The sequence below is a fragment of the Notothenia rossii genome (genome assembly GCF_949606895.1).
Source record: "Notothenia rossii genome assembly, chromosome: 2".
Classification (NCBI taxonomy): Eukaryota; Metazoa; Chordata; class Actinopteri; order Perciformes; family Nototheniidae; genus Notothenia; species Notothenia rossii.
In genome coordinates, this window is record NC_136904.1 from 64,585,657 (window position 1) to 64,613,275 (window position 27,619).

Sequence of the window (27,619 nt, forward strand, 5' to 3'; positions counted from 1 at the left end):
AACCTCCAGGGATGTACACAGTATACTGGCAACTTCTTATTATGGGAATTACGAAAACGTCTTTTAAAACTACAACTCCCAGTAGAGACGTGCCATAGAGAGAGAAAATGTTGCGAAACAGCGTCCCTAGCAACAAGTAACAAGTAGTTAATAATAATAAAAGACATTCAGAAAAAGGCATTTTAAACAGTCATTAAAAAGCAACACAATCTACCTGCATTGCATTACTCTAAACGTGTAATAACGTGCTTTAACCAGTAGGTGGTTTGGGTTAAAAAGCTGTCAAGTTTACAGTGTTAACAAAATAAAATATACTGCTGTTTCTGGTTTAGTTCACGACGGATATATTTAGTTATTGTTTTGGTATTTTTAACACAAAAGTGATGGAAAAAACCCACAGCAACACAGAAAAGATGGTCTTAACATGACCCAGCGGTCTAGTAGTTAATAAAAAAACAATAATATCAAAACAAAATATTACTACTAACTTTATTGTGAAATTCAAAAGAATAGTTCCCGGTCTATTCTGAGCCAGATCTCTTAAGATAAATAAAAATAAAGAACTACGACAGATGTGTAATATAGTTAATGCAGCCGAACCATTTATTACAATGCATTCATGCGATGACTTTCAAAGAGTAAAGCAAGCACTGCTGAATAAAGTATGATTTAATCTTTTAAGAAACGTTTTTTTTCATATGGAATGCAGTTGGAAGTCAACCAATCACAGAGCTTGAGAACTAATCACGGGGTTTGTCAAACCAACACATCCTCACACCCAGGTCGGCCTATGTTGACGTTATGTCAGTCCCCTGTGTCGGCTTTTTACAACGCAAGGGGCCGCCCTTAGCGTACATTTTCAACTTTCCGGGATTTGCCGTTAGCGTACATTTTCAACTTTCCGAGATTTGCCCTTAGCGTACATTTTCAACTTTCTGGGATGTCCATAGGCTTCTACATAGCTCCCTAAACGTATGTTGTAGACGACTTGAGATCGCGAGCGAATGCTGCCCACCGCGGGCCATTCTGCTGAAGCTTACGTTGCGAGACTACATTGCATTAAAAACATTATGCTCTCTATATATTGTCTTTATTATGCTTTATATAGTGTCTCTGGCTTTGGCTATAGGGCGGCTCAAAGTATTTTGTCTGGCCGTTGTGAAGACTGCTTTGTTTATTGTCCTTGTTTTAGTTTTAAATAAAGCATTTTCAATCGACGCATGCCAAACATGTGACGTCATATGATGCGACGCATCTGCGCACAGGGAGCAGGGAGTCCCCGAGCTCCGTATTCCCCGTATTCCCCGTATTTTTTTTAAATAAAGAGACTTTAAATCACGGGCGCGCATCAAACGTGTGACATAATGTGGTATTAAAAGTATTAAAAGAGGTGAAAATCACTACAAGTCTGGGCATGTTGAGAGCTCTAAATACACACAAGGGGAGTCAGTCGGTTCATATCAGCCAGCATGCGGGAATCTGGGATTTGTAGTATTTTGCGTATTTTTCATTGTCTTACATTTCAACAGTTTTACGACAAACTGTGACTTATTTTACATGGAAATTATTATTTAAGATTGACAAACATCATTATGTGTAATTCGTGGCACAATTCAAACGGGATCGAAAGATAATCTTTCTCTCTCCAGTCTCCATTGATTTCAATGCATATTTTTTCCGAATAAAGTGGAGGAACCCGGAAGGGGAGGGGCTTCGCCTCTCGTGGGTCGCCGCGTCGCACTTGTTAGAGCCTATGAATAAGGTAAGAGCTTCATTAATCATTTGTGGATAATCAGAGACGACGAAAACCATTAAATATACACCAAAACTGTTATTAAGTCCAGGACCACTGGACTAATGTAAGCACCTTAAGAAGAGCAAGGTAGTCATTTTGTGAGTTTGTGAATCCTTTTAAGACATAACAATACAACTTACTGAACTATGCTAGCTAACGGCTATCAGCCATAGAGAACCCTCCTTCTGGTTCCTTCCTCAAAAACGCAATGCAATTTCTCCATATGATTTTGGAAAATAGGTGGAAATAAGGTCTGTTGTTGAAACACATTTAAGAGACTGATCACGTTTTGTTCAGCCGGATAATATCCACATGTCTACACTACTTTTATAATTTTCGAATCATAAATCTAGTCGCCAGAAGCAAAATGCTAACGTTATGCTATAAACGAACTACAGCAGGGTTGCTGCTTCAACGTCACGCCAACTTCAGATCCATATTCAAACATACATATTCTAAATGGTATAGGTTGAAGCTTTTGTTTGAACAGTTTGCAGGAGGCAGGTACTTGCTTTCAAGCAGAACAGGGCAAACACACTTAGCGGGAGTGTTTACGTATTCGGTGTAATGACGTAAAACGGCCTGGACAACTTCTGTAGTCCTATTCAGCCACATGTTAACAACCATCGTTTTTCAAACGCGTAACCTCTTCAAAAATCACCAGCGGGGTCACAGCTGATGTATTTAATGTCGTAGAACAAAACGCGATCTGTCTCTTCAATTTGTGTCAAACACAGACCTTATTTGGAGCTATTTTCCAAAATCCTATGGAGAAATTGCATTGCTTTTTATCGAAGGAACTGGAAGTGGTAAAAATGCTAACTTACTTCCGGGTTTTAGGACGCGTCACTGCAGTTCTCTATTAGCTATTATTCATTAGCTATTAGCTTGTAGAATTTTACATTTTAATAGGGTATGACTATTAGTGAATTGACTGAATGACACCCAATAAGAGCAGTCCAAATGATTATTCCTACATGTTTATGACAGATGTGTATCTTATGCACAGCCCTTCAAATATAGTGTTACTTTTATTTGTCAAATCTAATCATACTTTACCTTTACTTATCCCACAGAGGGGACATTTACAGACATTTTACTTTAATTAAAAGGCATGCATACATTTAAGATAACAAAAATAAATGACAATTTATGAAACTACACATCCAGGTCGAACACAAAAAATTGTGTAAAAGGTACCTTGGCTAATTTTCTAAATATTGTGTCTCTTCTTTCCACACAGGTCTTTTGAAGTTGATATACCCCTGTGATCTCCCATTCAAACACCCACCCAAAGGCACTTTTAAGAGCCACATTTGTTTTGCCAAACCGTCCTTTTCAGTGTGCCTTGTCCTTACCTGTGTTGCTGTCTGTGTATCTCTCTCTGGCTCTCACTTTTGCATATTCTCTCTCGCTATCTGTGCTTACTCCTGTTTTGTCCATCTCTTTGTCCACTATTGCTTTTCTATTTTTGCATATATTACTGTTTGTCTGTCTTGGAGATATGACCCGACCAAAGTTACGGCCGTGCCATACTTGCCAGACTCTTAATAAGGCAAGCATCAAAACGTGCACTGTCTGTTATGCGACCCTGTCAACAAAGATGAAAATCATAAAAAAGGCAGCGACCCTGGACAGCAAATGGGGGCAAGGAGTGGTTAGGAATCGCAACGTTAACCGCATCATTGATTCTGCCCGTATTGCAGTAAGTCGCAAAAGGTTCATAGCTCATTAATGTCTGCTAAGTGAAATTAAGCTTTATTTGTTTATATATATCTAACATCATATTCAATTAGCTGTCCTTGAAATTAAGTAGCTTTCTCCAGTACTAATATAGTGGTTTGAACTAATGTGTTGCAACTGTTTTCTTTTCATTTCAGGTGTTGAAACTTGAGGCTCGGGGCTTCAAGACAATTTTATTTTATGGGCATAGAGACAAGAAATCTCCAAATAAGTGGGTAGCAGATGTCATGACCCATTTCGCCGCTTCTTCTTTGACCAAAGCCATTTTGGATAAGATGCGGAGGGTGTATGAAGTCCTTCTAACTCAGGGTAAGAGTATTTTCTTGTTTATTTTAGACCCCACTTGTGTGCCTCTCCGTTTTTATTTAATAAATAATAATGACGTCTGTACCTGACACTCCCCCAGCAGAACAATCACAGACAGCTCAGCAGCCACAGAGCGCCAGCGCAGAGCAGCCACAGAGCGCCAGCGCAGAGCAGCCACAGAGCGCCGGCGCAGAGCAGCCACAGAGCTCCAGTGCAGAGCAGCCACAGAGCTCCAGCGCAGAGCAGCCAGAGTTCTTTGTTCTGAATCTCATGACTTGCCCCACCTCGCCCTCTTCTTCTCCATCCTCAGCCTCAACAAACATGCCATCACCACAGACATCTTCACTCAAAAAGGAGGGGCCACAAAAAAGGAAAAAGAAAACAGTTGGTAAGTTTTGCATTGGAAATATTATTGAACACACTATTATTACATTCGCTTCCTGACAAATTTGACTTGTTGCATTTATCGGGTAGTAAAACCAGTCTTCATCGCATCACCAGCTCTTTGAATTTGTAAGCCTGAACACAGATTGTTATTCTTTAGTTATTATTTGTATTCTTTAATAAATAAATAAACAATAAACTTGACTTTGACCTTGACCTATTTGGTGTTATTTTGGAACGCCATGGTTAATGTCAACCCCTAACTTAAAGGAGGGGTAGGTAAGTTTGAGAAACCGGCTCGAGATACACTTTTTGCTATATTCCATGGAATGCTCTTAATATCCTGATAGCAATGCATATTCTAAGTGCTTTGAAAAAAAACCCATCAAAAAATGTCATCTGTGGAAGCCGTAATACTGTAAAAACTATGACCAATTATTTTAGCCGGGCCGGCTAAAATAATTGGTTGGCCAACCTGTCTGTCAGCCTTCAATCTCGTGCGCACACACACTCCTGCAGTCATTACGCGTCCCGTCATTGGGCGTGTTTCCTGTCTCCGGGCAGCTGTTGCTCAATCGGCAGCAGCAGCCGCTGCAGGACATTTTCACCATGGCAGAGTTTGCTTCAACATCATCTACCGGTCTGAAGGAAGGGGCGGATTCTTTTCGGTTGTGTACTTTGGAATATGTCTTCCTCTTTGACAAGGTACTTGGAAGAAGAATGAATGAGGTAAGATATACAAGGCTTAATTGTATATATTTTCCGTTGTGAGGGCCTTACTCATTAACTCATTCAGGCCTTTACAAGAAATACTAAAAGTAATATAATGAGTAATATCCAGTAATTGCTTAAAATGATAAATGATTGTTCCCTGTGTGTTTTATGTGTTTGTATAGGGGTGTGAAAATATGTGTGAAATATGCTGGTTGCCTTTGCTCTGTGTGGTAAGAAGTAGTAAATATTGCATTTATACATATTTGTATTGTTTTTAAACCTTTGATGACAAAACTGCGTGTTGTTTTCTGCCCTCTAAAATCCAACATAGTGTTTGATTACGTAACCAAAGTATTACAAAAACGTCCCTATCTTTGTAGCATCAAAACAAAAGTAGCACACAGAAAGATATGTATTAGCTACAGTTCCTAAGTTGGGGACCCCCATGGCAGTTAAGTATGCTCCTTTTTTAAACCAACGATAAAGTGCTGTTTGCCTGAGGTAAATAGGGTTGTGTTGGGATTTATTCCAGGAGCGCTGTATCATTATATACATGAGCAGAACATAGCAGTGAGGAAAAGCAGGGAAATGAGGACGAAGAGGAGAGCACTGATGAATGAAAGATGCCGTCACTATCCTTATCCCTGTGTGTTTATAACTACTCCTTGAAACACAAAACCTGAACCTCATTAAAACCATGATTTAAGTTGCAAAGTCCCCCTTTAACAACATTAAACCTGGCCGATGTACAATAGCTGCCCACTGCTCCTAGTACTAGGATGGGTTAAATGCATAGAACACTTTTCCCTGTGCATGTATGTGTGACCATTAAACAGGGTTTCATCCTCCAATTCTATATGTAAAGGTCCCATGTCATGCTTTTCCGGTTATTACCCGTCCCCTTGTGTGTTATGAAGGTTTTAATGCATGTAAACGGTCTGCAGAGTCACAAACCCTCAAAGTACACCCTGTAGCGAGTAAAACTATTTTTCCATTGTTTACTTCCGGGGCAGGTTGACGTCACTAAGTCCAAATGGACCAATAGTCACACAGCTATAGAACAATAGGCACACTCTGCCAGGGCTGACTCCTGAGCAGCTCAGTAGTCCGCCCCGCGAGGCCCCCGGAGCGGACAGTGTGAGGTGGATTTCCCGTTGTGTTTCCCTGGAGGCTGAATATACACCAACCAGGAAACAATGCCAGTAATCCAGCCCACACTGTCCGCTCCAGCAGCGAGCCCCGCAACGTCCCCCCAACACGGCACCCAGACCCCATGCAGCATTCTCATCTGTTTGTCGTTACTGGTGTCATTTTCTGGTTGCCAACAAACGCCATTGTAACACATAAACACTGATGTTCCACAGTAATGGTGGTGGACTCATCAGAGCATAGTGGGCTTACAGTGGGGTGGGGCAGGAGCTCCAACAAGCCGTTTAGGACAGAGAGTGAATACACATACTTTACAGAGATGCTGTATGAGAAACCAATGTGAGTTTGGAACATTGCACAATATAAATCTATTCTAGTAGACCTCAACAATGGAATTATGATCAGGATATAATAAATAATAAAGGCCTCTTTTAAATTAGTCCTTCTAAATCATTAATCGGTCAAATATGTTTGTGTTTAATTTTTTCATCAATGATCTTAAAATGTGATCTTTGTTCAAAGGACACTTTGTGCATTTCACAGTAACCGAACCTGGGATAACACATGGGAGCCTGCCTGTAATTTTGAGTGCCTCACTGCCACACCCGAGTCGCCAGGTCCTTCTGGTTCAGCATGAGAGCTGCCTGGTCAATGTGTTGTGGATCCAGGCAACACATACAATATGTACATATGTTTACTGTGTTTATGTATCTGTCTTTATTTGTGTAAATGTTTCGGATATGGAAATGTTTTATTTGTTGCAGTGTCATTTAGTATTTGAAAAATAAACACTTATTGTTTGATCATGGGCTCTATATTTATTGAGACAGTAAACACAGCGTGTCACTCGATTGATTTTCTTGAAATACATATATATTTTTACAATCCTATCTACAACCCTCTTGCTTTGCAAACCGGAAAACACTTTATAAAAATACTATCTAACTAGCTTTGTTTTCTATAATAGGAAGTTGTAAATACTAAATAGACTCTGCAATTAATAGTATAAATGTGGTTTAACATATCTGCACGATCAGGTTATCAATATGTAATTGTCATATTGATGAAAAGTATAATTACATTATATTAAGTATTTATATATATATATGTGATTATAATTAACATGATGATAGCTGTGGTCAAGAGCTCTCTATAACAGTTTGTCTCATGTTTGTAGCCCCTTTTTATAGCAGAATTAGCCTTCAAACATGCACGGATGTCAAGGTTGAAAAGTCGATATTTCAAAGCAGGAGCCATGCAGGGTCTTCATACTGACATATGTTACTCTGCAGGTCGAGGCCTTTCCAACAATGTATTTGGTGTAGCCCAACCCAAAAGTTTTAATGTTATATCACATATATCACAGGCCAACCCTGTCTCGTCAAAATTACGTTCCGACAGAAATAAACTGCATTCCCAATTACGTTTAGGTAGAAACGTATTTTCTCCCACTTTACGTTTGTTTTGGACGTAACTCTACCTTTATTTTCTACATATATTTGCCATTTATTGTTTTGCTTTCCTACAATGCGCCTGACTGGCACGGGGCTGCTTATTATAAATGCATTGTAAAAAAAATGGTTCGGCTGCATTAAATATTACATTATTATATGAGATTTCGCTCAGAACAGACACCGGAAACTGACACCGTTTTTAATTTCACAATAAAGTTGATAGTAATATTATGTTTGATATGTATTATGTTTTATTAACTAGACCACTGGGTCATGTTATTAAGACCCTATTTTCTGTCGGTTTGGTGTTACAAATATCCAAACAATATATGGATAACAACAACATACATACGTCATAAACTAAACTGTAAAAAGTAGTATATTTTATTGTGTTAACACTTATCGTGACCGTTTGAAACGCCTAGTGGTTAAAGCATGTTGTTGAATTTCTTTGTTGATATGTTAGATTTTATGAAAAATACATATATTAAGAGTACATACAAAACAGGGGGAAAGTAGATGGTCAATGATAGAAATATAGATGAAAATATAAAGAAGATACTGTAAGTGATCTCTACAATAAAACAGTTTAGTGCCGGATGTACAAAGATATTAATAGGAGGATGTGCAAAACAGACAAAATTAACCTTTATTCAAACATTAAAGAATACTTTAAGTTAAGGTCTTCTTTTAAATAAGACAAAAACTTTGCGGGTATTTAAAGATGAATATTAAGCCTGACAAAGTACTTAAAGTCTAATATATTGCATAGTTTGTTGTTGGACTTGACAATCGACTTTCCTGCATTTATATTAATCACGTGACCCGTTTCAAGTTAAAGTTATATAATAACTACGCTCTAGTTTGTTTATTGGAACAAGGCTTCACGATATCCTCCACAGCAGCTATAGAAACTCTACAAAACTTATTTTGACTATTTTAGCCAAGTCTGAAGGTCTCTAAAGAAAAAAGTGTATAGTTTGGTGGTGACCCAGCAGCATGTTGTGGGTGACTCGGGGTCCAATTTGGCACAATCAAGATTAATCTTTGACTTTAGACACCACCCCCCCCACACACTAACACTTGAACCTGAACTCACAAATGCACAATATGTGGTGTAATGTGTTTTGGGGCCATAACATTAAATGACAACAGGATTGTACAGTTATGAATGCATTATGTTAGTTATGATGTAGTTAAAACAATATTGGATGATAGTCATTTTTGTTGTGTTTTTGGACTGAGATAAATGTAAGTGTTATACAAGTTCATTTGAATAACAGAAAAACTCCATCCATCCATCCATCTTCTCCCGCTTATCCGTGCTCGGGTCACGGAGGTAGCAGTTCCAGCAGACAGAAAGACTGTCAATCAAAATGCATCCTTGGCATCTCAGGAGATTAGATCCCTTATTGTGAAAGCAATGTTTTAACTAACAGCTAGAATAGCTATATTGACACTAATTATGTGTAGGCATACTATACTAACAAATAAATAAATTAATAACACCAGTACACAGATATATATCTATTTATTTATTCCCAAACATACACAAATATTGATGTGTCTAATGTAAACATTACAAAGGATATTTATTTAGAAAGAACATTCAAGGATCAGATGAGTTTTCATAGTATATATATATGGAATCTAGCTATTCAGTCAGCATAAACTTCAAATAATTCCAGGAGAACGGGATTCTGAATTGGAGATTACTGAAGCTCCTGAATATTTGTATATTCTTTATTGTAAAACTGTAACACACAAGAACAATACATTGTTTACAGTTGCAATGAGATAAGTGTACAGAAACACAACATAAATGACCATGCTATGGCTAGGCTAGTTAGACAGCTTATAAGGCTAACAAACTAATCTATTTTATAAGTGAAGAGAAAACAAGAGTTTAGCTAAATGCTAACAGTGCTAAGCTAACAACGAGCTAATATGCTAAGCTAACGACGAGCTAGTATGCTAAAGACGCTAAACTAACAACGAGCTAATATGCCAAGGAGGCTAAGCTAACAGCGAGCTAATACGCTAACGGATTACCTTGTCATTGACGTGAGGCGTTAGCTTAGGCCTAGTGGTGCAGATGCAGTTTAACGTTGCATAATAAAGGTATGAAATACGATCAAATTATGAAATAAACACTGTTCTACATTATATGATATCTATATGTGTATAAACAGTGTGGAGGATTTATATGGACAGTGATATCAGATATCAAATGATATGCATGATCTGTATCGCTACCAGAGTGGAAGCAGCTGGACCAGGTTGTGTCCAGTGTTCCTCAGATAATTGTGAATGAACGATGACAACGGTATAGGTTGGTTGTAGGCATGGGCGGTATAATTTTTTTCATACCGTCATACCTTGCTGACATCATACCGCGGTATACGGTATATGACGGTATCAGTCCCAATTTAAGGGGTCATTTCTCCCCAAACTATTTTTTTTACTCACTATATCAACAGCCCCACCAAAAATATTTTCCACCAGCCACCACTGACGGTATGACTTGGGTCGACTTGAGCGAGGTGGCGTTCGGCGGCAAATAGATGTTTCGAACGGTATATTATATGTTCGGTGTAAAATGCAGCCCGAGCCGGTAGACGCTCGCAAAGTGCCGCGACGTGCGCGCAAGTGCAAAAACAAGGGCTGCATACATGACACATTGTGCAAATGGCACATTTTGAGATTGGATACAGGACGCGTTTGTAGATATCCAACGTTGTTTCCATAGTGAGCTAAGTTAACAATATATCATACATAAACATTTTCCGGGAGTAAATACTTGACTTATTGAATAAAGTTTGCAATATTCACTAACTAGTTTGTCAATATTATTCCGTGCATGTGTTAAAAACCTTATTTCCACTTGATTCATTGGATTACTCGCGTGAATGTTTAGCACGTAAATGCTTTCGTTTTTGAAACCGTCCGACCTCGACTACAAAACCATCAACCAGTTGCATAGGATTAAAAAATGTCATCACTCACTCACCCCGTCTTAAACATTCCCAAAGAAGTGCCTCTGTCTCTCGTTGTGCTGGATGAAGTCACTGGCGACGAGTAAACCCAAAATAGTCCCAAACAGGCGCAGAGGCATTTTTATTTTTTACTAGTTGTCCGAGTTCGGGGCCGGCAAATGCTGCCGCCATCTTGCTCAGCTCAGCTCTGTGCTGAGCTCTGAGAGCGGGAAAGACGGACTGCCCTCCCCTGCCCTCTGCTGGCGCGTGCTGTGCATTACAACCAATGTCGTCCCTGTCAAAACTCTGTGTCAGTGTAATAGAATGAAACTCATCTGTGATTTGGCGCACAGTCTGTGACGTCACGGTATTGAAAATCATACCGACGGGATTTCGAAATACCCTGGTATACCGTCATACCGTCATACCGCCCAACCCTAGTTGGTTGCCTATTTTAGATCCTGGGAAATAGTGAATATCAGTAGCCACAGAGTGGTTTCGATTCTTAGTGCAAGTAGGGCATACATGGGAACTGATAGTCTTGCAGAGTTAAGTTCATTGTCCAGTATGAGAAAGGTGTCAGTTTCTAATCAATTTCCGTATCAGAGTCACTGTCGAAATCCTCAGATGAAGCCCTCTGCAAGGAGTTGATGTTTTCTGCTCCAGACAAAACTTGCAGGTAACACGCTCTGGTGCGCGTCTTCATCTCTCTGATGTTCTGCCTCTTCAAGAAGACAATGCTTTGGATCCCTTTCAACCCCTTGTCGCTTAGGCTCCAAGGCAGGTCTTAAATAGAAAACAATAACAAAGAACGTCTGTTAGTAATACAGTCATTATTGCATTGTATGTTAATTGAATTTAACATACGAATGCATACTTTGTATCGGCTGACTGGGCAGAAGGCAGGACAGCTCTTTCAGGGAATCAACACTGGCTTTGAGAGCTTTCCAATGGTGGTCCATCTCTGTGACCACAATCTTCTTCTCCTCCTGAAGTCTTCTTATTGCCATGATGATGTCAAACGCCTTTCTTTTAGTCTTCAGATCCACAGAGTCTGGATTGCATTTATGAGAAAGACTTAAGTCATGTGTATGCGAAATTAAAATGAATAGAGTCCTATGGGGTTACAGATTGACATTTGATACATTCTGGGTTATGTGTCAGATTTGTTGGAAGTAGTCAACAGACTAATGTACATACCACTGTGTGGTTGCTGCCATGGCCAAGCTGTCTCGCCAGACAGAATGGTTTCCAAGCCCAGAGTTTCTGTACTTACAACCATTTGGTTGTAACTTTCCACGACAGAAGTCAGGATCCCCTTCTCTGTCCTGATCTTGCGTCGGATCCTGGCACGACCTTTGCTGCCGTCTTTGTCTTTATAAAGACGCTGGGATCGTCTCTTGATACTAGCCACCAGCACCTCAATTCTGCTGGCCAAGGCATCAGCATCATTTGAGGTGGTTGTTGTTGTTTTTGCGGCTAAGAAAGAAATAAGTGAGTTAATAAGATTTCATATTAGAACGTTTCTGAAATACCTTGACTTCAACCAAACTGGTCTAGGTATAGAGCCTCAATCAAAATCAAAATTGCAGAAGGGCGTTACTTTTTCTAAAGTCATATATCTTAATCACTTCCTCAGTACATTACATGTTACTTGTTAGACACTTTAATCCAAAGCGACTTACATACTCAATACTGTGGGCAATCCCCACAGGAGCAATTTGGGGTGAAGTGTCTCAGGGACACAACGACATGCCGACTGCAGTGGGGTTTGAACCTGTGACCCCCTGGTCCCAACGCCAACGCACTAACCACTGTGCCTCATGCCTCCCTTACCTTCTGCCCACTCCTTGACATCATTGACCCAGTCTTCCAATTTGCTCTCTGTCACTGCCATTTGCACTTTCATGGTCTCCAAGTTTTGCAACTGGTGTTGCAGAACTTTGGTGGCCGACAATGACAAACAATCAGAGCCAACAAGAACAATTATTTCAGCCCACAGCTTCGAATAATGCCAAAACATATAGAATCTTAAAACACATTGCTGATGTCCTTACCTTCTGATATCGGTGACACAGTGAGGTTGCCACATTTCTGAATTTTTGCTGGTTCCAGCGCATGGCCATGAGTGTAAGCATGTCTGTGCGTCCTGCAAACACATACAATAGGATTTTTACATTATTCCAATTACCTATTGTGCTTAGGATGTAATAAGAGCATTATGTTGTCATCTCACCTGCTTTTGACATGTGTTTGGTTGTTACAGCAATCCTAGAGAGAAAGGCATTGCACTGTTCCACCTCCTCTCCGAGTGTGAAGCCAGCCCCCTCCTGATACGCCCCACTCCATTTCACCTGGTTAAAAACAAATATATATACTTTTCAAATCAACAAAAAAAAAGGTTAGGTGCTCAACAGTTTTCTTTTAGCAATTGGTAATGTTTCTTTACTTCGCATTTGAAATCATGGGCTTTGGCATGAAATACCGAAAGGAAGGGTTTCATGTCAAGTAGGTACTGGAGCTCTGGACAGCTCTTTGCTACTTTTTGGAGGTAAGGCCAATATTTGCAAGTCACATCCATGCAAAATAAAGTGATTTGCCTACTTGACTGCTTTTCTTGCAAGTACAAGGGATAAGCATACATTTCTCCCCTGTACATATTCAGTGCACAGAGCAGCACTCCATGGCGACACACCGCAAGCTCCAGTCCCTCTTCGTCTACCTTGCTGGTGGATCTTTGGGAAGTCTCTCTGGCTGCAGACCATTCCCCTCCACAAACACCTCTTCCAGAGACCTAAAATATTGAAAATGGTTGATAAAAGTCCAAAGAATAATCTTATCAACATATTAAATAGAAGGCAACCTGTATATATTTAAGAATAAGTACGAATATAATTATTATAGTCTGTCATTTTACATGTTTGGTTGTCCTGTGGATATAGTCCACAAATCGTGTCACTTCTTCATCCTTGGCAATGAAGACACTTTCAAATGTGGCCTTTTCCTCGGATCTAAATACAACATAGGTTTTTGTCAGTATTTTAAGGTGTCAGGATAGTTGCAGCATATTACAGAGTTTTTTTTGTTACGAGTTAAACACGGAGATTAGAAACATTGCCGAGTACCTAGCTGCATGCTTGAAGCGGTAGTGCTTACGGTTCCCATCCACTGAAACCGCAAGCATATCCGGGGTGCACGCAGGACAGATGAAGCTCTCCTCTTTGCAGATGTTTTCCACCTCAAATCGGACAGCCTCCCACTCCAAAACACTTTGCTGAAAATTGCCTGCTGAGATCTTCCCAGACTATTTCCAAAAAAGAAATTAACCATTAATTCAGTGAAGAAAGTATGCAACTAACATCTTTTAAATCCACGAAACCAACAGACGATCAATACTGTAGGATACATAAATGTAGTAACCTACCTACACGGCCAAAGCGGAAAGTTCTCTGATCAAGCATTCTTAAAAATGCCTGGCAGGAAAGTCCTGGTGCGGCCATTTTCATCTCTTCAAATGAATGAAACACATCTGTTTCATAAATTGTTGAGAAGTTAAGTGTAGCAGGCCAGTAGCCACTCTGGATAAGATCGTCCAATCCAGCAGCCCAAGTTGCATCACATGTGTGACAACTCAACTCAGGTATGCTGAGATCGTGTCTTCCTAGAAAAAAACAAAACACATCAATTGTAATGCAAAACGTAGCTAATAGTTGTAAAATTCACACACACATCTATGGCAACACTTGTGTGTTGTATAATTGTTAAATATATATATTTTAGTAGTTTTCAAACAAAACAAATATTAACATATTTACCATTAATTGTGACCACAGCAACAACCTTTCCTGGGTTAACCCTTAAGGACACTGTCGAGCATCCACAGATTTTCTCAGGCATTTCTACAGGCATAAGCCGAACTGAAAAGATCATATATGTGAATTAAGACCATTTGTATCAATTCGGAAATATAACATTAATAATAATTTCAATTTATATAGCGCCTTTCACGAAACCCAAGGACGCTTTGTGATGTGAAGATTTATCAAACCAGACAATGAGGTACATTGCTAAAACAGTACTGAGGGACTGACTAATATTGAGTATACACAAGATTAAACATAAAATAAAAGGAAATATGAGTCAAAAGGGCATTGTTTGAAATGTCTAATGACCAATGATCTCTAAAAGTTCAATAATTAAATTCATTTTAAACACTTACCACAATGGGAAAGAGCCTTGTCAGCAACAAAAGTTGTTGGAGGTAATGGCTGGAAGAATCCGGCTGTCATGGCATCTCTGTTGTGAAGTACATGTCTAGTGTGCATGCTAACATGACATTCAGCACAGAGGAAAAGGCGTGGTCGGCAGTCACGACAACGGACAGCAGCTGGATTGCTCCCACACTGTTGGCAGATACGGTTTGCAACATGTTCTTGTGCTGCTGTGCTGTTAATCAGACGGGGCCTCTCAGTCTTCCACCTCTCTAAAAAGAGACTTTTTCTTGTGCCCCAGTCTAAAGAAGCCATAAGAGGAGCTGTTGGAGCTGATGTTTCTAGCTCATCACCTGAGGCATCGCTTAGTGATAGCTGGAGATCTTGTAGAAAACACTCTGTTAAATGATAAGGATTGAAACAAAAAAATATTGTTTTATACTACATCAAAGTTTACTTTATGGAGTAGCTGTGGCTTGGAAATATTTAACAGCTATGTTTATAATTATGTTAAATGGTTTTTAAAATTCAAACATGGAATTAACATTTCCAAATCAGTGCCACATCTCACAGAAACAAGTACAGACATATGGAGATAGTGATTTAGGTTTGGAGAAACACAATACATTACATATTAACAGTCTCTGGAGCAAAGACCATCTCACAGTCAGTGTCAGGAGCATCAACACGAGGAGCTTTCCTCCGACTGGGACCAGCTGTACAAAAGAAAAACCTTTACCATAAATACTATTTCAATGTCTTCATTACCCCTTAGATAGAATTACATGTAGTCAAATAATCTGGTCAAGTGCTATAATCATGTCAGATTGCCTTTCAAATGTAAAAATGTTTGCCGTTGGATTGTTTTCCCTATACATCAATGAATGTAATGCTGTTGTTGTAATACTCATTAGATAGTAAACATTCTAATTCTTCAACATATAGTGGAAATGAAATACTCACCCTGATTTGGCAGATTCCTGCTTGCTCTTGGTCTCTCAAACATTTGGTTACCATCCACGTCTCTCTTTTTCAATTTCACAATTGGTTCAGGTGTCTTCACTGGTGCTGCTGCATCCTTATCCCGCTGCTTTGAAATCAAGTTATCAAGACCTTGGAGCTCATTATTGAGTTCTTCTTGTTCTGCCTGTTCAACAAGATCATCTAGGCTCTTAAGGGCATCTTGGAGCTCATTATTGAGTTCTTCTTGTTCTTCCTGTTCAACAAGATCATCTCGGCTCTTAAGGACATCTTGGAGCTCATTGTTGAGTTCTTCTTGTTCTGCCTGTTCAACAAGATCATCTAGGCTCTTAAGGACATCTTGGAGCTCTGAATCACTCATGGTGATGCACAAAAAGACAAACAGACAGACAGAAACACTCACACAGACAGAGAAGACAAAAAAAGGGGTAAGCACAGATAGGGAAAAGCGAGAGAGGGAGAGTGAGGGACGGAGAGAGATACACAGACAGCAACACAGGTAAGGACAAGGCACACTGAAAAGGACGGTTTGGCAAAACAAATGTGGCTCTTAAAAGTGCCATTGGGTGGGTGTTTGAATGGGAGATCACAGGGGTATATCAACTTCAAAAGACCTGTGTGGAAAGAAGAGACAATATTTAGAAAATTAGCCAAGGTACCTTTTACACTATCTTTTGTGTTCAACCTGGATGTGTAGTTTCATAAATTGTCATTTATTTTTGTTATCTTAAATGTATGCATGCCTCTTAATTAAAGTAAAATGTCTGTAAATGTCCCCTCTGTGGGATAAGTAAAGGTAAAGTATGATTAGATTTGACAAATAAAAGTAACACTATATTTGAAGGGCTGTGCATAAGATACACATCTGTCATAAACATGTAGGAATAATCATTTGGACTGCTCTTATTGGGTGTCATTCAGTCAATTCACTCATAGTCATACCCTATTAAAATTAAAAATTCTATGAGCTAATAGCTAATGAATAATACCTAATAGAGAACCGCAGTGACGCGTCCTAAAACCCGGAAGTAAGTTAGCATTTTTACCACTTCCAGTTCCTTTGATAAAAAGCAATGCAATTTCTCCATAGGATTTTGGAAAATAGCTCCAAATAAGGTCTGTGTTTGACACAAATTGAAGAGACAGATCGCGTTTTGTTCTACGACATTAAATACATCAGCTGTGACCCCGCTGGCGATTTTTGAAGAGGTTACGCGTTTGAAAAACGATGGTTGTTAACATGTGGCTGAATAGGACTACAGAAGTTGTCCAGGCCGTTTTACGTCATTACACCGAACACGTAAACACTCCCGCTAAGTGTGTTTGCCCTGTTCTGCTTGAAAGCAAGTACCTGCCTCCTGCAAACTGTTCAAACAAACGCTTCAACCTAAACCATTTAGAATCTGTATGTTTGAATATGGATCTTAAGTTGGCGTGACGTTGAAGCAGCGACCCTGCTGTAGTTCGTTTATAGCAGGGGTAGCCAACACGGTGCCCGCGGGCACTTAGTCGCCCGCAGGGGCAACGTGAGTCGCCCGCCGAGCATGTTCTAAAAATAGCTCGCCAAGCAAATCCAAAAAGTATAAAATACACAAAACAAAAAAGGAAATGTAATTAAAAGAACCTACCCTATGCATAAACGAAACCTCAATCATAGCGAACCCTATCTACTTACTACAACTCTATACAGGGTATATGCAGGAATCCTGAAGTCAAATTTATTACCTTTTTTAAGACCCTTTCCATACATTTTAAGACCTCATCGCAACTTTGAGTTCTAACCGGTTACATTGGCAACACACTTTACTATATTGATTGTAAGATAGCAAAACTAAACAGAGTGAAGACAGACTACTGAAGCCTCCTTTCCACATGAACTTCAACCTCTCTGTGAATGTCAGGTGTAATGCAGTATGCTGCTTTTTTGCTTCTTTAGACTCTGTGCTCTTTTATTCTAGTAAAACTCCTCAGAAACCATTAGAAACCAGTATTTGACCAATAAACAAAACAATTGACAAAACTTTGAACTATGAAATATATTAAACTTTGGTGAGCTTCAGCGGGGTAATGCCGGAGCTCCCTCACAAATACCCAGGGGTTAAATTGGGCTGGGGCTGTCCGGGGCTAAGCCCTGGCACATAGGACGATGCTCTGACGTCATCACCCTCACACATTTGTCATATGTTTACAAAAAAGGATATATATGTTAAGACTTTTCTCGTTCTTAATATAAACTATATTTAGGGTCTATATGTGTTGACTTTACTTTAAAATTGCAGATCTCTGTGACCGGATATAGTTTGGCTTAGACCCCGGCCCCACAAGGACGCATACGGTAAAACGCATGCGCAAAAAAGGCTTCCGTTCACACGCATTCGATTCATTAACGTGTCCGTTCACACTAGACCGCTGGAAATGCTGTAGTACATATGTCAGGCCTGTAAGTGGCGCTGCTACCGCCCAAAATACACCAAAAGCAGCGAAGAAGACCCCGGAGCATGGTTGCCATGGTTGCCCTTCTGCTTATTCTCCGCGGTGGACGGCGTGTTCTCCTGCTGTATCTCTCAGGTAGTCCACCAGCAGATGAAAAACACCCACCTCTCCGCCTCTCCCAAGGAACGAGGGGACCGTGCGGCAGTTTCCGTAAAAAAAATGTTCCGCCGGTCAACATGTCAGTTAAAGTTTAAATCTTCCGTACAAAATTAGAAAAGTGCCGGTCAGAGGTCTTCTTTGTTATTTATTGAGCTTTAAAACAAATTGATAACGACTCTGTTCTCTGTATAATAATATAACAATATTTAATAAACGGTGACTGCCTCTCTTTTCCTCCCCCTCTTCTGACAGCCCAGCAGCAGCAGGAGACGTGGGGAGAGGGAGACGGGCTATTTCATCGTTATCAGAAAATGATCATATAGGGCACACATGGAGCCGTTGGACCCCAGAGCGTTGCGTCTGCCGGTCTACCCACCTTGGGACCCGTTACCGTAGTCGTTTAGTTCCCCCCCCCCCCCCCCACACACACAGAGCGGAGCAAGGCAACGAAACTTAAAATAATAAGCAGCATTTTACGGCACGCTATGCATGGGGCCGCCTTGTGGGGTTTCCCGACATGTCGTTTCAGTAAATTAAAGGGTCTTTCATGTTGTCGTTGCTGTGAACCTTCTTAATACCTTGGAAAATGCCGTTTAATACTTTTTAATAGCCTTAATTTTCGCTAAATTGATTGATCAACTTTTAATACTTTTTAAGACCCCGCGGACACCCTGTCTATATATATCTAACACCCCTCCCCCCACCCCCACAATGAATATCGACCAATCACGTTCTTGCTTGATTTGCGGGACCAGCGTTGCAGTCGGGAAGAAAAGCAATGTGGCACCTCCCCGCTGATTTTCCTTCTGGCAGAATCTACACATCAGCCCCATTGAACAGCCTATCATGCCAGCCTATACAACACATGAGGGGCAGAGTTTTACTGTGTGTGTGTTGCAACTTGCATATATATTTATTGCACTTGATGCAGACATACACATGGCGTAATTTCCTTAAAAAAACAGTTTAAAAGGGGAGTGATTAGTCAAATATGCATAAATGAAAAGATAGAATGCTAACTAGGTAACATAAGATAAGAATAAACAAGTTTAAATGATTTGTTATTGGTTGTGATCATATCCTAAAGATTTTTGGATTATTGAAAAGTATACAGCTCCCTTTCATACGAGTGTTGAGAGCTGTATCCATCAATTCATTTTGTGCTCAAAGTGCTCCAGATTGATGCATTTCACTTCAACATTTAAAAGAAAATTCCCCTGGAGGATGTGAGGTCTACCCCCAAATAAAGCAGGTTAAAATAATTAAATTGCATACATGTTATTTTAGTAAACACTTAAAACGGGTCCCACAGACCCAAACAGCACACAAAGGTTAAAGGTAAGCATATAATAATGTTAAAATGTGCTAAATATATACACTGCAAAAAACAAAACAAAAAGAGGACTAAAAGTAGCCCCCGACTTGTTTTATTTTTTTAAAGTAGCTCTCATCCTAAAAAAGGTTTGTAGCATAACGTTAGCATTTTGCTTCTGGCAACTAGATTTATGATTCGAAAATTATAAAAGTAGTGGAGACATGTGAATATTATCCGGCTGAACTAAACGTGATCCGTCTCTTAAATGTGTTTCAACCACAGACCTTATTTCCAGCTATTTTCCAAAATCCTATGGAGAAATTGCATTGCTTTTTTGAGGAAGGAACCAGAAGGAGGGTTCTCTATGGCTAGTAGCCGTTAGCTAGCATAGTCTAGTAAGTTGTATTGTAATGTCTTAAAAGGATTCACAAACTCACAAAACGACTACCTTGCTCTTCTTAAGGTGTTTACAATACTTGCTGTCTGGAATTAATAACAGTTTTGGTGTATATTTAATGGTTTTCGTCGTCTCTGATTATGCACAAATGATTAATGAAGCTCTTACCTTATTCATGGGATTTAAGTGCGACGCGACGACCCACGCGTTCATATTAAAGAGAGGCGAAGCCCCTCCCCTTCCGGGTTCCTCATCTTTATTTGGAAAAAATATGCATTGAAATCAATTGAGAGAGAAAGATTATCTTTCGATCCCGTTTGAATTGTGCCACGAATTACACATAATGATGTTTGTCAATCTTAAATAATAATTTCCATGTAAAAAAAAGTCACAGTTTGTCGTAAAACTGTTGAAATGTAAGACAATGAAAAATACGCAAAATACTACAAATCCCAGATTCCCGCATGCTGGCTCTTATGAACCGACTGACTCCCCTTGTGTGTATGTACAGCTCTCAACATGCCCAGACTTGTAGTGATTTTCACCTCTTTTAATACTTTTAATACCACATCACGTCACCCGTTTGATGAGCGCCCGTGATTTAAAGTCTCTTTATTTAAAAAAATACGGGGAATACGGGGAATACGGAGCTCGGGGATTCCCTGCTCCCTGTGCGCAGATGCGACGCATCATATGACGTCACATGTTTGGCATGCGTCGATTGAAAATGCTTTATTTAAAACAAAAACAAGGACAATAAACAAAGCAGTCTTCACAACGGCCAGACAAAATACTTTGAGCCGCCCTATAGCCAAAGCCCGAAACACTATATAAAGCATAATAAAGACAATATATAGAGAGCATAATGTTTTTAATGCAATGTAGTCTCGCAACGTGGGCTTCAGCAGAATGGCCCGCGGTGGGTAGCATTCACTCGCGATCTCAAGTCGTCTACAACATACGTTTAGGGAGCTATGTAGAAGCCTATGGACATCCCAGTAAGTTGAAAATGTATGCTAAGGGCAAATCCCGGAAAGTTGAAAATGTACGCTAAGGGCAAATCCCGGAAAGTTGAAAATGTACACCAAGGGCAAATCCCGGAAAGTTGAAAATGTACGCTAAGGGCAAATCCCGGAAAGTTGAAAATGTACGCTAAGGGCAAATCCCGGAAAGTTGAAAATGTACGCTAAGGGCGGCCCCTTGCGTTGTAAAAAGCCGACACAGGGGACTGACATAACGTCAACATAGGCCGACCTGGGTGTGAGGATGTGTTGGTCAAACAGAGCACATGGTGTAGTCCTAAATGATAGCTGGGGATTCTGGGTAGTGTAGTGTCTTCTGCCATCCTTTTCTCCGAAAAAATATTTTTTTCTCCGAATCGAAGGGGAAAAATACAAAAGCATTGCACACAATTTAAACCAATCAATGTTGTGTAATTAACAAGGATAATCTGGTGTTTTTTAATCGATGAGTAGTGTAGATATCACTGTAAAATCAATCGACAGTAAGGGGAATACTTACTTCCGGGTATACAATTCTCCGTTATCCAATGGGAATGGACGCTCACATTGCCTTTAAGGGCAGCCGACACAAATGAATGCCGTGCTTCCATGAGCGTCAAATCCCCCCGCAGATGGGAATACATTGCAATCAGTTGAAAGCTATTTGCGTCCCTTTATGAAGCTGAAGGAGCCTAGGAGCGTCACAACTGCACGCCACGGGACCCTGACCAAACGTCGCTCCTGGACGATTATGGAGTGTTGAAATGTAATGGTGTTTTGAGTTTTCATGGCTTTCCAACCCAACTCAACCTAAGAAGACAGTGGGTTGTAAATATACGCCGGGAGAACTTCACCATCACTTCTCACTCCAAGGTCTGTAGCAGACAATAAATCCAACGACACTTGATGGTCGAAGGAGGCTCGTTAAATATGCCTTAACTATGCTGTTTGAGTGGAAAAGCTTTACTTTAAAAATACCACGGCCTGGTGTGTGGGAAAGAAGAGAGCGGCCCATTGAACCGGTCCCTCCTGAGGAGCACGAACAGCCCTTCGATCTCACTGATCACGACTACTGCTCAGTCCCTGAACCATCTGCACTGGATATGTCTTATTCAGCTACTGAAGACTTGTCCAAAGAAATAGAGGATCTCAAAAAGAAATTGCAGGAGTTGCGTGTCCAGCGAGAGTTTGGGTTACAGCGGTTTGCTGGCTCGGACGCAGACATCAGATTCTATACCAGGTGATGCCTAAATTGTATCCAGTACAGCTACAAAGGTTTATAAGTAGTCCTGTGGTCAGTTTTTTGTCAGAATTGTAAATAATATTTTACCTTTTTGCTACTTACTATTTTCATCACTGTGTGTGTGTGTGTGTGTGTGTGTGTGTGTGTGTGTGTGTGTGTGTGTGTGTGTGTGTGTGTGTGTGTGTGTGTGTGTGTGTGTGTGTGTGTGTGTGTGTGTGTGTGTGTGTGTGTGTGTGTGTGTGTGTGTGTGTGTGTGTGTGTGTGTGTGTGTGTGTGTGTGTGTGTGTGTGTGTGTGTGTGTGTGTGTGTGTGTGTGTGTGTGTGTGTGTCAGTGTTGGGCAAGTTACTTCCAAAATGTAATATTACATATTACTTATTACTCTCTTTTGAAACTAATAAGTTACATTACAATATTACTGTCTCTGAAATGTAATGAGTTAACTACTTTAGTTACTTTTTAGTTACTTTCACAAAAATAACCGCAAAAGAATAGCTAGGTATTTTAAATGCTAAAATGTAGTTTAGTGCAGCTCATTATGCATCCAGTGAAGGGCAATGTGGTATATTATAACAACTGTGTAGGCCTTAAGGCTACTAACAACTTGTATTACACGGCTTAGTTGAATACTCGATTCTGATTGTAAATTCTTAACATGTGACACGTTGTTAATACAGCAGTACAGACCGCTGTCAAGGACTATAATGAAGGTTAACATATTGTAAATCAAGGCAAATATTATTTAAACCATGCTCATGGTTTGAAATGGCAAACATTGAAAGGAAAAACTATTATTAAAACCATGTAGCCTATTACATCATCACCTTGGTCCCATCATATACGCTGGGAAGAGAATATTTACTGTGCTTGAAAACTGGTATCACATCGTCATGTGAGGTTGACTTTGTGACCTGGAGAACATTTCAGCTGCAACATCAGCTCGTCGTTGATAATAAGCTTGGGATATGAGATATTTTTGTAGCCATTCGTGGTGAAGGCATCTGTGCTATTGTATGCATTATTTTTGACCCAACATTTCTACAGGCATGTCAGAATATGGTACTATTTTCACATGAATATTCTAGCCATTGTCTATTTTTATACCACAAGCTGCAAAATGACCGCCTTACCCCACTGTACAGGCGGGTAGTTGTTTAGATATACCTGGCACCTGCGGGCCGCAGAGGGGCGGCGTAGTTTCGGACGACGAAGACTGCTGCTCTGGGGCCGGCGAGTCAGGCGGGAGTAAGCTAGTGTCCACAACGGAGGGTAACGTGATGTCCGCATCTGACCTGTTGCTACTGTCTGCAGTAGATGCAGTGTTGCTGGCGTTTAGTGATGGTTGCTTTAACCATTTTCGTATCAATGATTATCCACAGATCAGATGTGTGTCACTGCTGTGGAAGCACTTTGGAAATGATGCACGCGCAGCGGAGCAGGTCACGCGCACCTGACACAATTTGTTGTTTGTATTTTTCGCTACGTTCTCTTTTTTGAATGGTTGCATAACGTTCCACTTCCCCGAAGATCTCGACGCGAAGCCTGAAGGGTAAACACCAGGTTTACTAATCTACCCGCACAATTTGTCCGGTGTCGGAATGTCTCGCTATGTTAGTACATTCTTAAAAAACAAAACACCATTTCATTTCGGGTTAAAATGTGTTGTAACTGCGTTACTGAGCATTGTAACAGGTAATATATTACCCACATTTCATTAGTAATGCGTTACTTTTTGCTGTAACGAAGTAATGTAATATATTACTGTAACTCCGTTACTTTTGTAACGCGTTACACCCAACACTGGTGTGTGTGTGTGTGTGTGCGTATATATGTCAATCAACAGGTAAAGCAGATTATTAATAATAATAATGAATAATAATGATAAGTATTGCAGATTATAGATCATAAATCATTTAGGGACAAGGGAGTGCGAATAAATTATACTTCTTCTCACACACTAGATTTGGGAATGTTTATGTTGCTAATGCTGATTTTTTCTTACATGACTATGCACTGCAACATTTGTTTTGTTTTGTAATTATTTATTTTACTTCTTTGAAATAAATGTATCAATCAATCAATCAATCTATGTACCTTACTGGTGGAAAAAGTATGTGTATGTGAAAGTTAACTTTACTCCTTACAATGACACGATCACCTGTTTGTTACAGCTTGTATTTACTGTACTATGTCGATTAATGCTCCTTCCTAACTGAAAGACAGCAGCAGGTGAAAGTAAACTCGACCCTCTCTGACACACAGGTCATAAGCACAGGGGCACCACAAGGCTGCATTAGCTCTGCTCTTCTCTTCACACTCTACACAAATGAGTGTAGGAGTCAGCACACACACAACCACATTATAAAGTTTTCTGATGACACAGCCATACTTAGTCTACTGACTAGAGACTCAGACATTTCTATTTATAAACTTTAGATTGAAGAGGTCGTGAAGTGGTGTGAGGCGCACAACCTGGTGTTAAATGTCAAAAAAACAAAGGAAATGATCTTTGACCCCAAGTCAGTAGGTGATCACAGCCCCGTCCTTATCAACAGGGAGGGAGTTGAGCAGGTTACAAGTTTTAAATATTTGGGGATTTATTTTGATGCTCAGTTAGGCTGGGTCCATCAGGTGGATCAGGTATGCTCAAAGATAAGCCAGCGCCTGCATTTTCTGCGTCGGCTCAGGGTTCATGGAGTGGATAAATGTGTCATGTTAATGTTCTACAGGGCAGCAATTGAGTCTATTATTCGTTATGGCATCACAACATGGTTTGGTAACTTGTCAGTTAAATCTAAATCACAACTCCAGAGCTTGATAAAAAGGGCTGGAAAAATAATTGGTATGCTTCCACCATCCTCTCTTCAGAAGATATTTGAGGAGATGGTGAGAAAGCAAGGCCGTAAAATCACATGCGACCCCAAACACATCCTGTATAGAGAGTTTGAGTTGCTGCCCTCGAGGGCAGAAGGTATAGATTACCAAACTGTAGATTGAACAGGTATAAGTTTTCCTTTGTTCCGCTGTCAATCAAGCTGCTGAACAGTCAGAAACAATTGTGATTATGCTGTGTTAGGAGTTGTTGGGAGGGCAATGTTTACAGTGTAGTTTGTGCAATCGAGAAGGTTAAATAGGGGAAGTGCATTATGTGTAAATAGGTATGGACACAATACGGATATGTGCAATTTGACGGACACTATGCATAGGTGCAATAGGGAAAGTGCAATATTGATTGTGTATGAATACAATGGGGAAAAGTGCAATATTTGATTATGTATGTGCAATAGGGAAAGTGCAATATGATTATGTATGTGCAATAGGGAAAGTGCTGTACCTGTATGTTTCTTGTTTGTTTCTTTGCCATGTGATATGTGATCTCTGTTCTGTATCTATGACTGATTGACCTGAATGTTTTACGTTTATTTTCTCGATGCCCAAGACAAATTTCTCCAAAGGGAGACAATAAAGCTCTATCTATCTATCTAATGATTGACATGTATGTTCTGTGAACAGATTCTCAAGCTATGACAACCTCATGGCTTTCTGGTTTTTGATGGAGCCTTCCATTTATAAAATGGTGCGGGTGTCAAGAGCCAAATTCGCTGCCAAGATAAATTAAGAAGTGGTTACACTTGCACGTCCATCTATGGTAGGCTATGGTCTGAGTGAGCTTTCTTGGCTGATACAGAGCCAGAGGTGAAGTGGGGAGAGGGTCCATGTGTTGTTGTTTACATTCAGTAAATACAGACCATAATACATTTAACCGACAAGCTGCAGTTAATAGCTTAAGAAGTATTAACTGTTTTTTCTTGTTATTTCTTTTTCTTGTCTTCCTGTCGGTTGGTTTGAAGGAGAGGGACCTGGGTCATCGATTTAATATTCACAAGTCCACTGTGAGCCGCATCATTGCTACATGGACAAGTTTTCTTGCTACTCTACTGGGGTCACTATGCATTTGGCTTACACCTGCAGAAGTCCAAGCGTACCTCCCTGATGCATTCAGTGATTTCCCAGACACACAGGTGATCCTGGATTGTACAGAGCTGAGGTGTCAAACACCCTCCTCACCCCTCCTCCAAAGTGAGATGTACTCTACTTACAAATCCCACTGAACCATGAAAGCCCTGGTTGGCATAGCCCCACATGGTGCCGTGACATTTGTCTCCAATCTGTATGCTGGCTCTGCTAGCGATAAGGAGATATTCAAAGAGTCTGGAATAGCTGAGAAGTTGACAGAAAACATGGCAATCATGGTAGATAAGGTCTTCCTAATCAGGGATTGTTGCCAATGCAAAGTGTACTGCCCACCCTTTCTGTAAAAGCAGAAGCAAATGCCAGCCTACAGGTTAGGGAGACACAGGCCATTGCCAGACTGAGGGTACATGTTGAGCGTGTCATCAGGAGGATAAAACAGAACAACTCTTTGATGGTGTCATCCTCCTATCCCATGCCTACAACATCAACCAACTATTTGCAGTAGCATGTATGTTGTCAAATTATCAGAACAAGGCATTAGTAAAAAAATGGGTAAAGTGAAACAAGATAGACATGTCAAGCCTAATCGGATTTTATTAATTAGTGTAAATGATTTAAAAGTGTATATTTTTCTATTAACTTCTTCATGGACTTGTACTGTTAGTCATTTTTTTTGTGTTTTCACCATTTATCCATAATTGTATTTCAAATAAGCTGAGCTACTCTACAATTTTCACATAACCTGTCATACATCCCAAATTATTTTTACACAAATGTTTTACCATATTTAGAAAATATCACTCTGTTAAATAAAAAATGTTTTAAATTTTTTCCCAAAAAGTGAAATGTCACAAATAATTTTGTTGATTCAATAAAAAGTGTAATGTTGTAAGAAAACAATGTTCTTTTTTGTGTTACAAAGAAAATATTTTAATCACATTTTTGCAGTGCTTAATTTGTAAATCATAAGGTGCCGGAACGCAAAGTACATATGACAGCTCAGGGATGACGAGACGCGTACAGGTCCCGGAACGTATACAGAAAAGGTGCTGAAAACAACATGAAAATGTCCACTTGCAACGCTGTGGGACTTACAAGCCTCAATTTCAAATAGTATCCATGGTATAAATGTTATGACGATAATTTATAATTTTTTAGGCTAGTACGCACAACATAGGCAAAGGCCCACATCACCACAGGTGGGACTTCAGTATACAGCCAGCAATTAATTTCTCAACAGGTTTAACGTGTAAAAAAAATATTTATTAGGCCTATTCAAAGATTGGCACGGCGGCCTATTAATAGACAGTATGTTTGCTCACCATATTTAGTTGTGTAAAACACCCCACATTACGAGCATGTCCAGATTGTCCTCTATCTCTTTTT

General features: G+C 40.0%; 3 protein-coding genes across 19 annotated transcripts; 1 reads left to right on the forward strand and 2 right to left on the reverse strand.

Moving 5' to 3' along the window:
* Positions 1-1,627: 1,627 nt before the first annotated feature.
* On the forward strand, positions 1,628-27,104 carry LOC307029076 (uncharacterized protein). 14 transcript variants are annotated; one of them, XR_013805212.1, is made up of 7 exons: positions 1,628-1,762; positions 3,039-3,500; positions 3,676-3,847; positions 3,945-4,232; positions 4,748-4,957; positions 5,125-5,172; positions 6,614-6,895. XR_013805212.1 is itself a non-coding variant. In XM_079664680.1 (6 exons), exons 2-5 carry the CDS (start codon positions 3,300-3,302, stop codon positions 4,927-4,929), a joined length of 843 nt encoding a protein of 280 aa, XP_079520806.1. In that variant the 5' UTR covers positions 1,628-1,762; positions 3,039-3,299; the 3' UTR covers positions 4,930-4,957; positions 5,125-6,895. The 14 variants fall into 14 exon arrangements, 11 of the variants coding, with proteins under 11 accessions (XP_079520806.1, XP_079520797.1, XP_079520800.1 ...); XR_013805213.1 differs by having other exon boundaries at positions 6,635-6,895; XR_013805214.1 differs by having other exon boundaries at positions 4,748-4,933; positions 6,635-6,895.
* LOC307028938 (uncharacterized protein) lies at positions 9,060-12,021 on the reverse strand. Its single transcript, XM_079664350.1, has 3 exons — positions 11,721-12,021; positions 11,398-11,574; positions 9,060-11,306 (listed from the first exon to the last, which is right to left on the reverse strand). The coding sequence occupies exons 1-3, from the start codon at positions 11,800-11,802 to the stop codon at positions 11,107-11,109; spliced, it is 459 nt and encodes a 152-aa protein (XP_079520476.1). The 5' UTR covers positions 11,803-12,021; the 3' UTR covers positions 9,060-11,106.
* Positions 11,961-15,122, reverse strand: LOC307028937 (uncharacterized protein). 4 transcript variants are annotated; one of them, XR_013805172.1, is made up of 10 exons: positions 14,740-15,122; positions 14,336-14,437; positions 13,949-14,181; positions 13,646-13,824; positions 13,438-13,531; positions 13,243-13,314; positions 12,757-12,874; positions 12,578-12,669; positions 12,357-12,461; positions 11,961-11,999 (listed from the first exon to the last, which is right to left on the reverse strand). XR_013805172.1 is itself a non-coding variant. In XM_079664349.1 (9 exons), the coding sequence occupies exons 1-9, from the start codon at positions 15,044-15,046 to the stop codon at positions 12,426-12,428; spliced, it is 1,233 nt and encodes a 410-aa protein (XP_079520475.1). In that variant the 5' UTR covers positions 15,047-15,122; the 3' UTR covers positions 12,021-12,425. The 4 variants fall into 4 exon arrangements, 3 of the variants coding, with proteins under 3 accessions (XP_079520475.1, XP_079520474.1, XP_079520473.1); XM_079664349.1 differs by lacking the exon at positions 11,961-11,999 and having other exon boundaries at positions 12,021-12,461; XM_079664348.1 differs by lacking the exon at positions 11,961-11,999 and having other exon boundaries at positions 12,021-12,669.
* Positions 27,105-27,619: the final 515 nt, after the last annotated feature.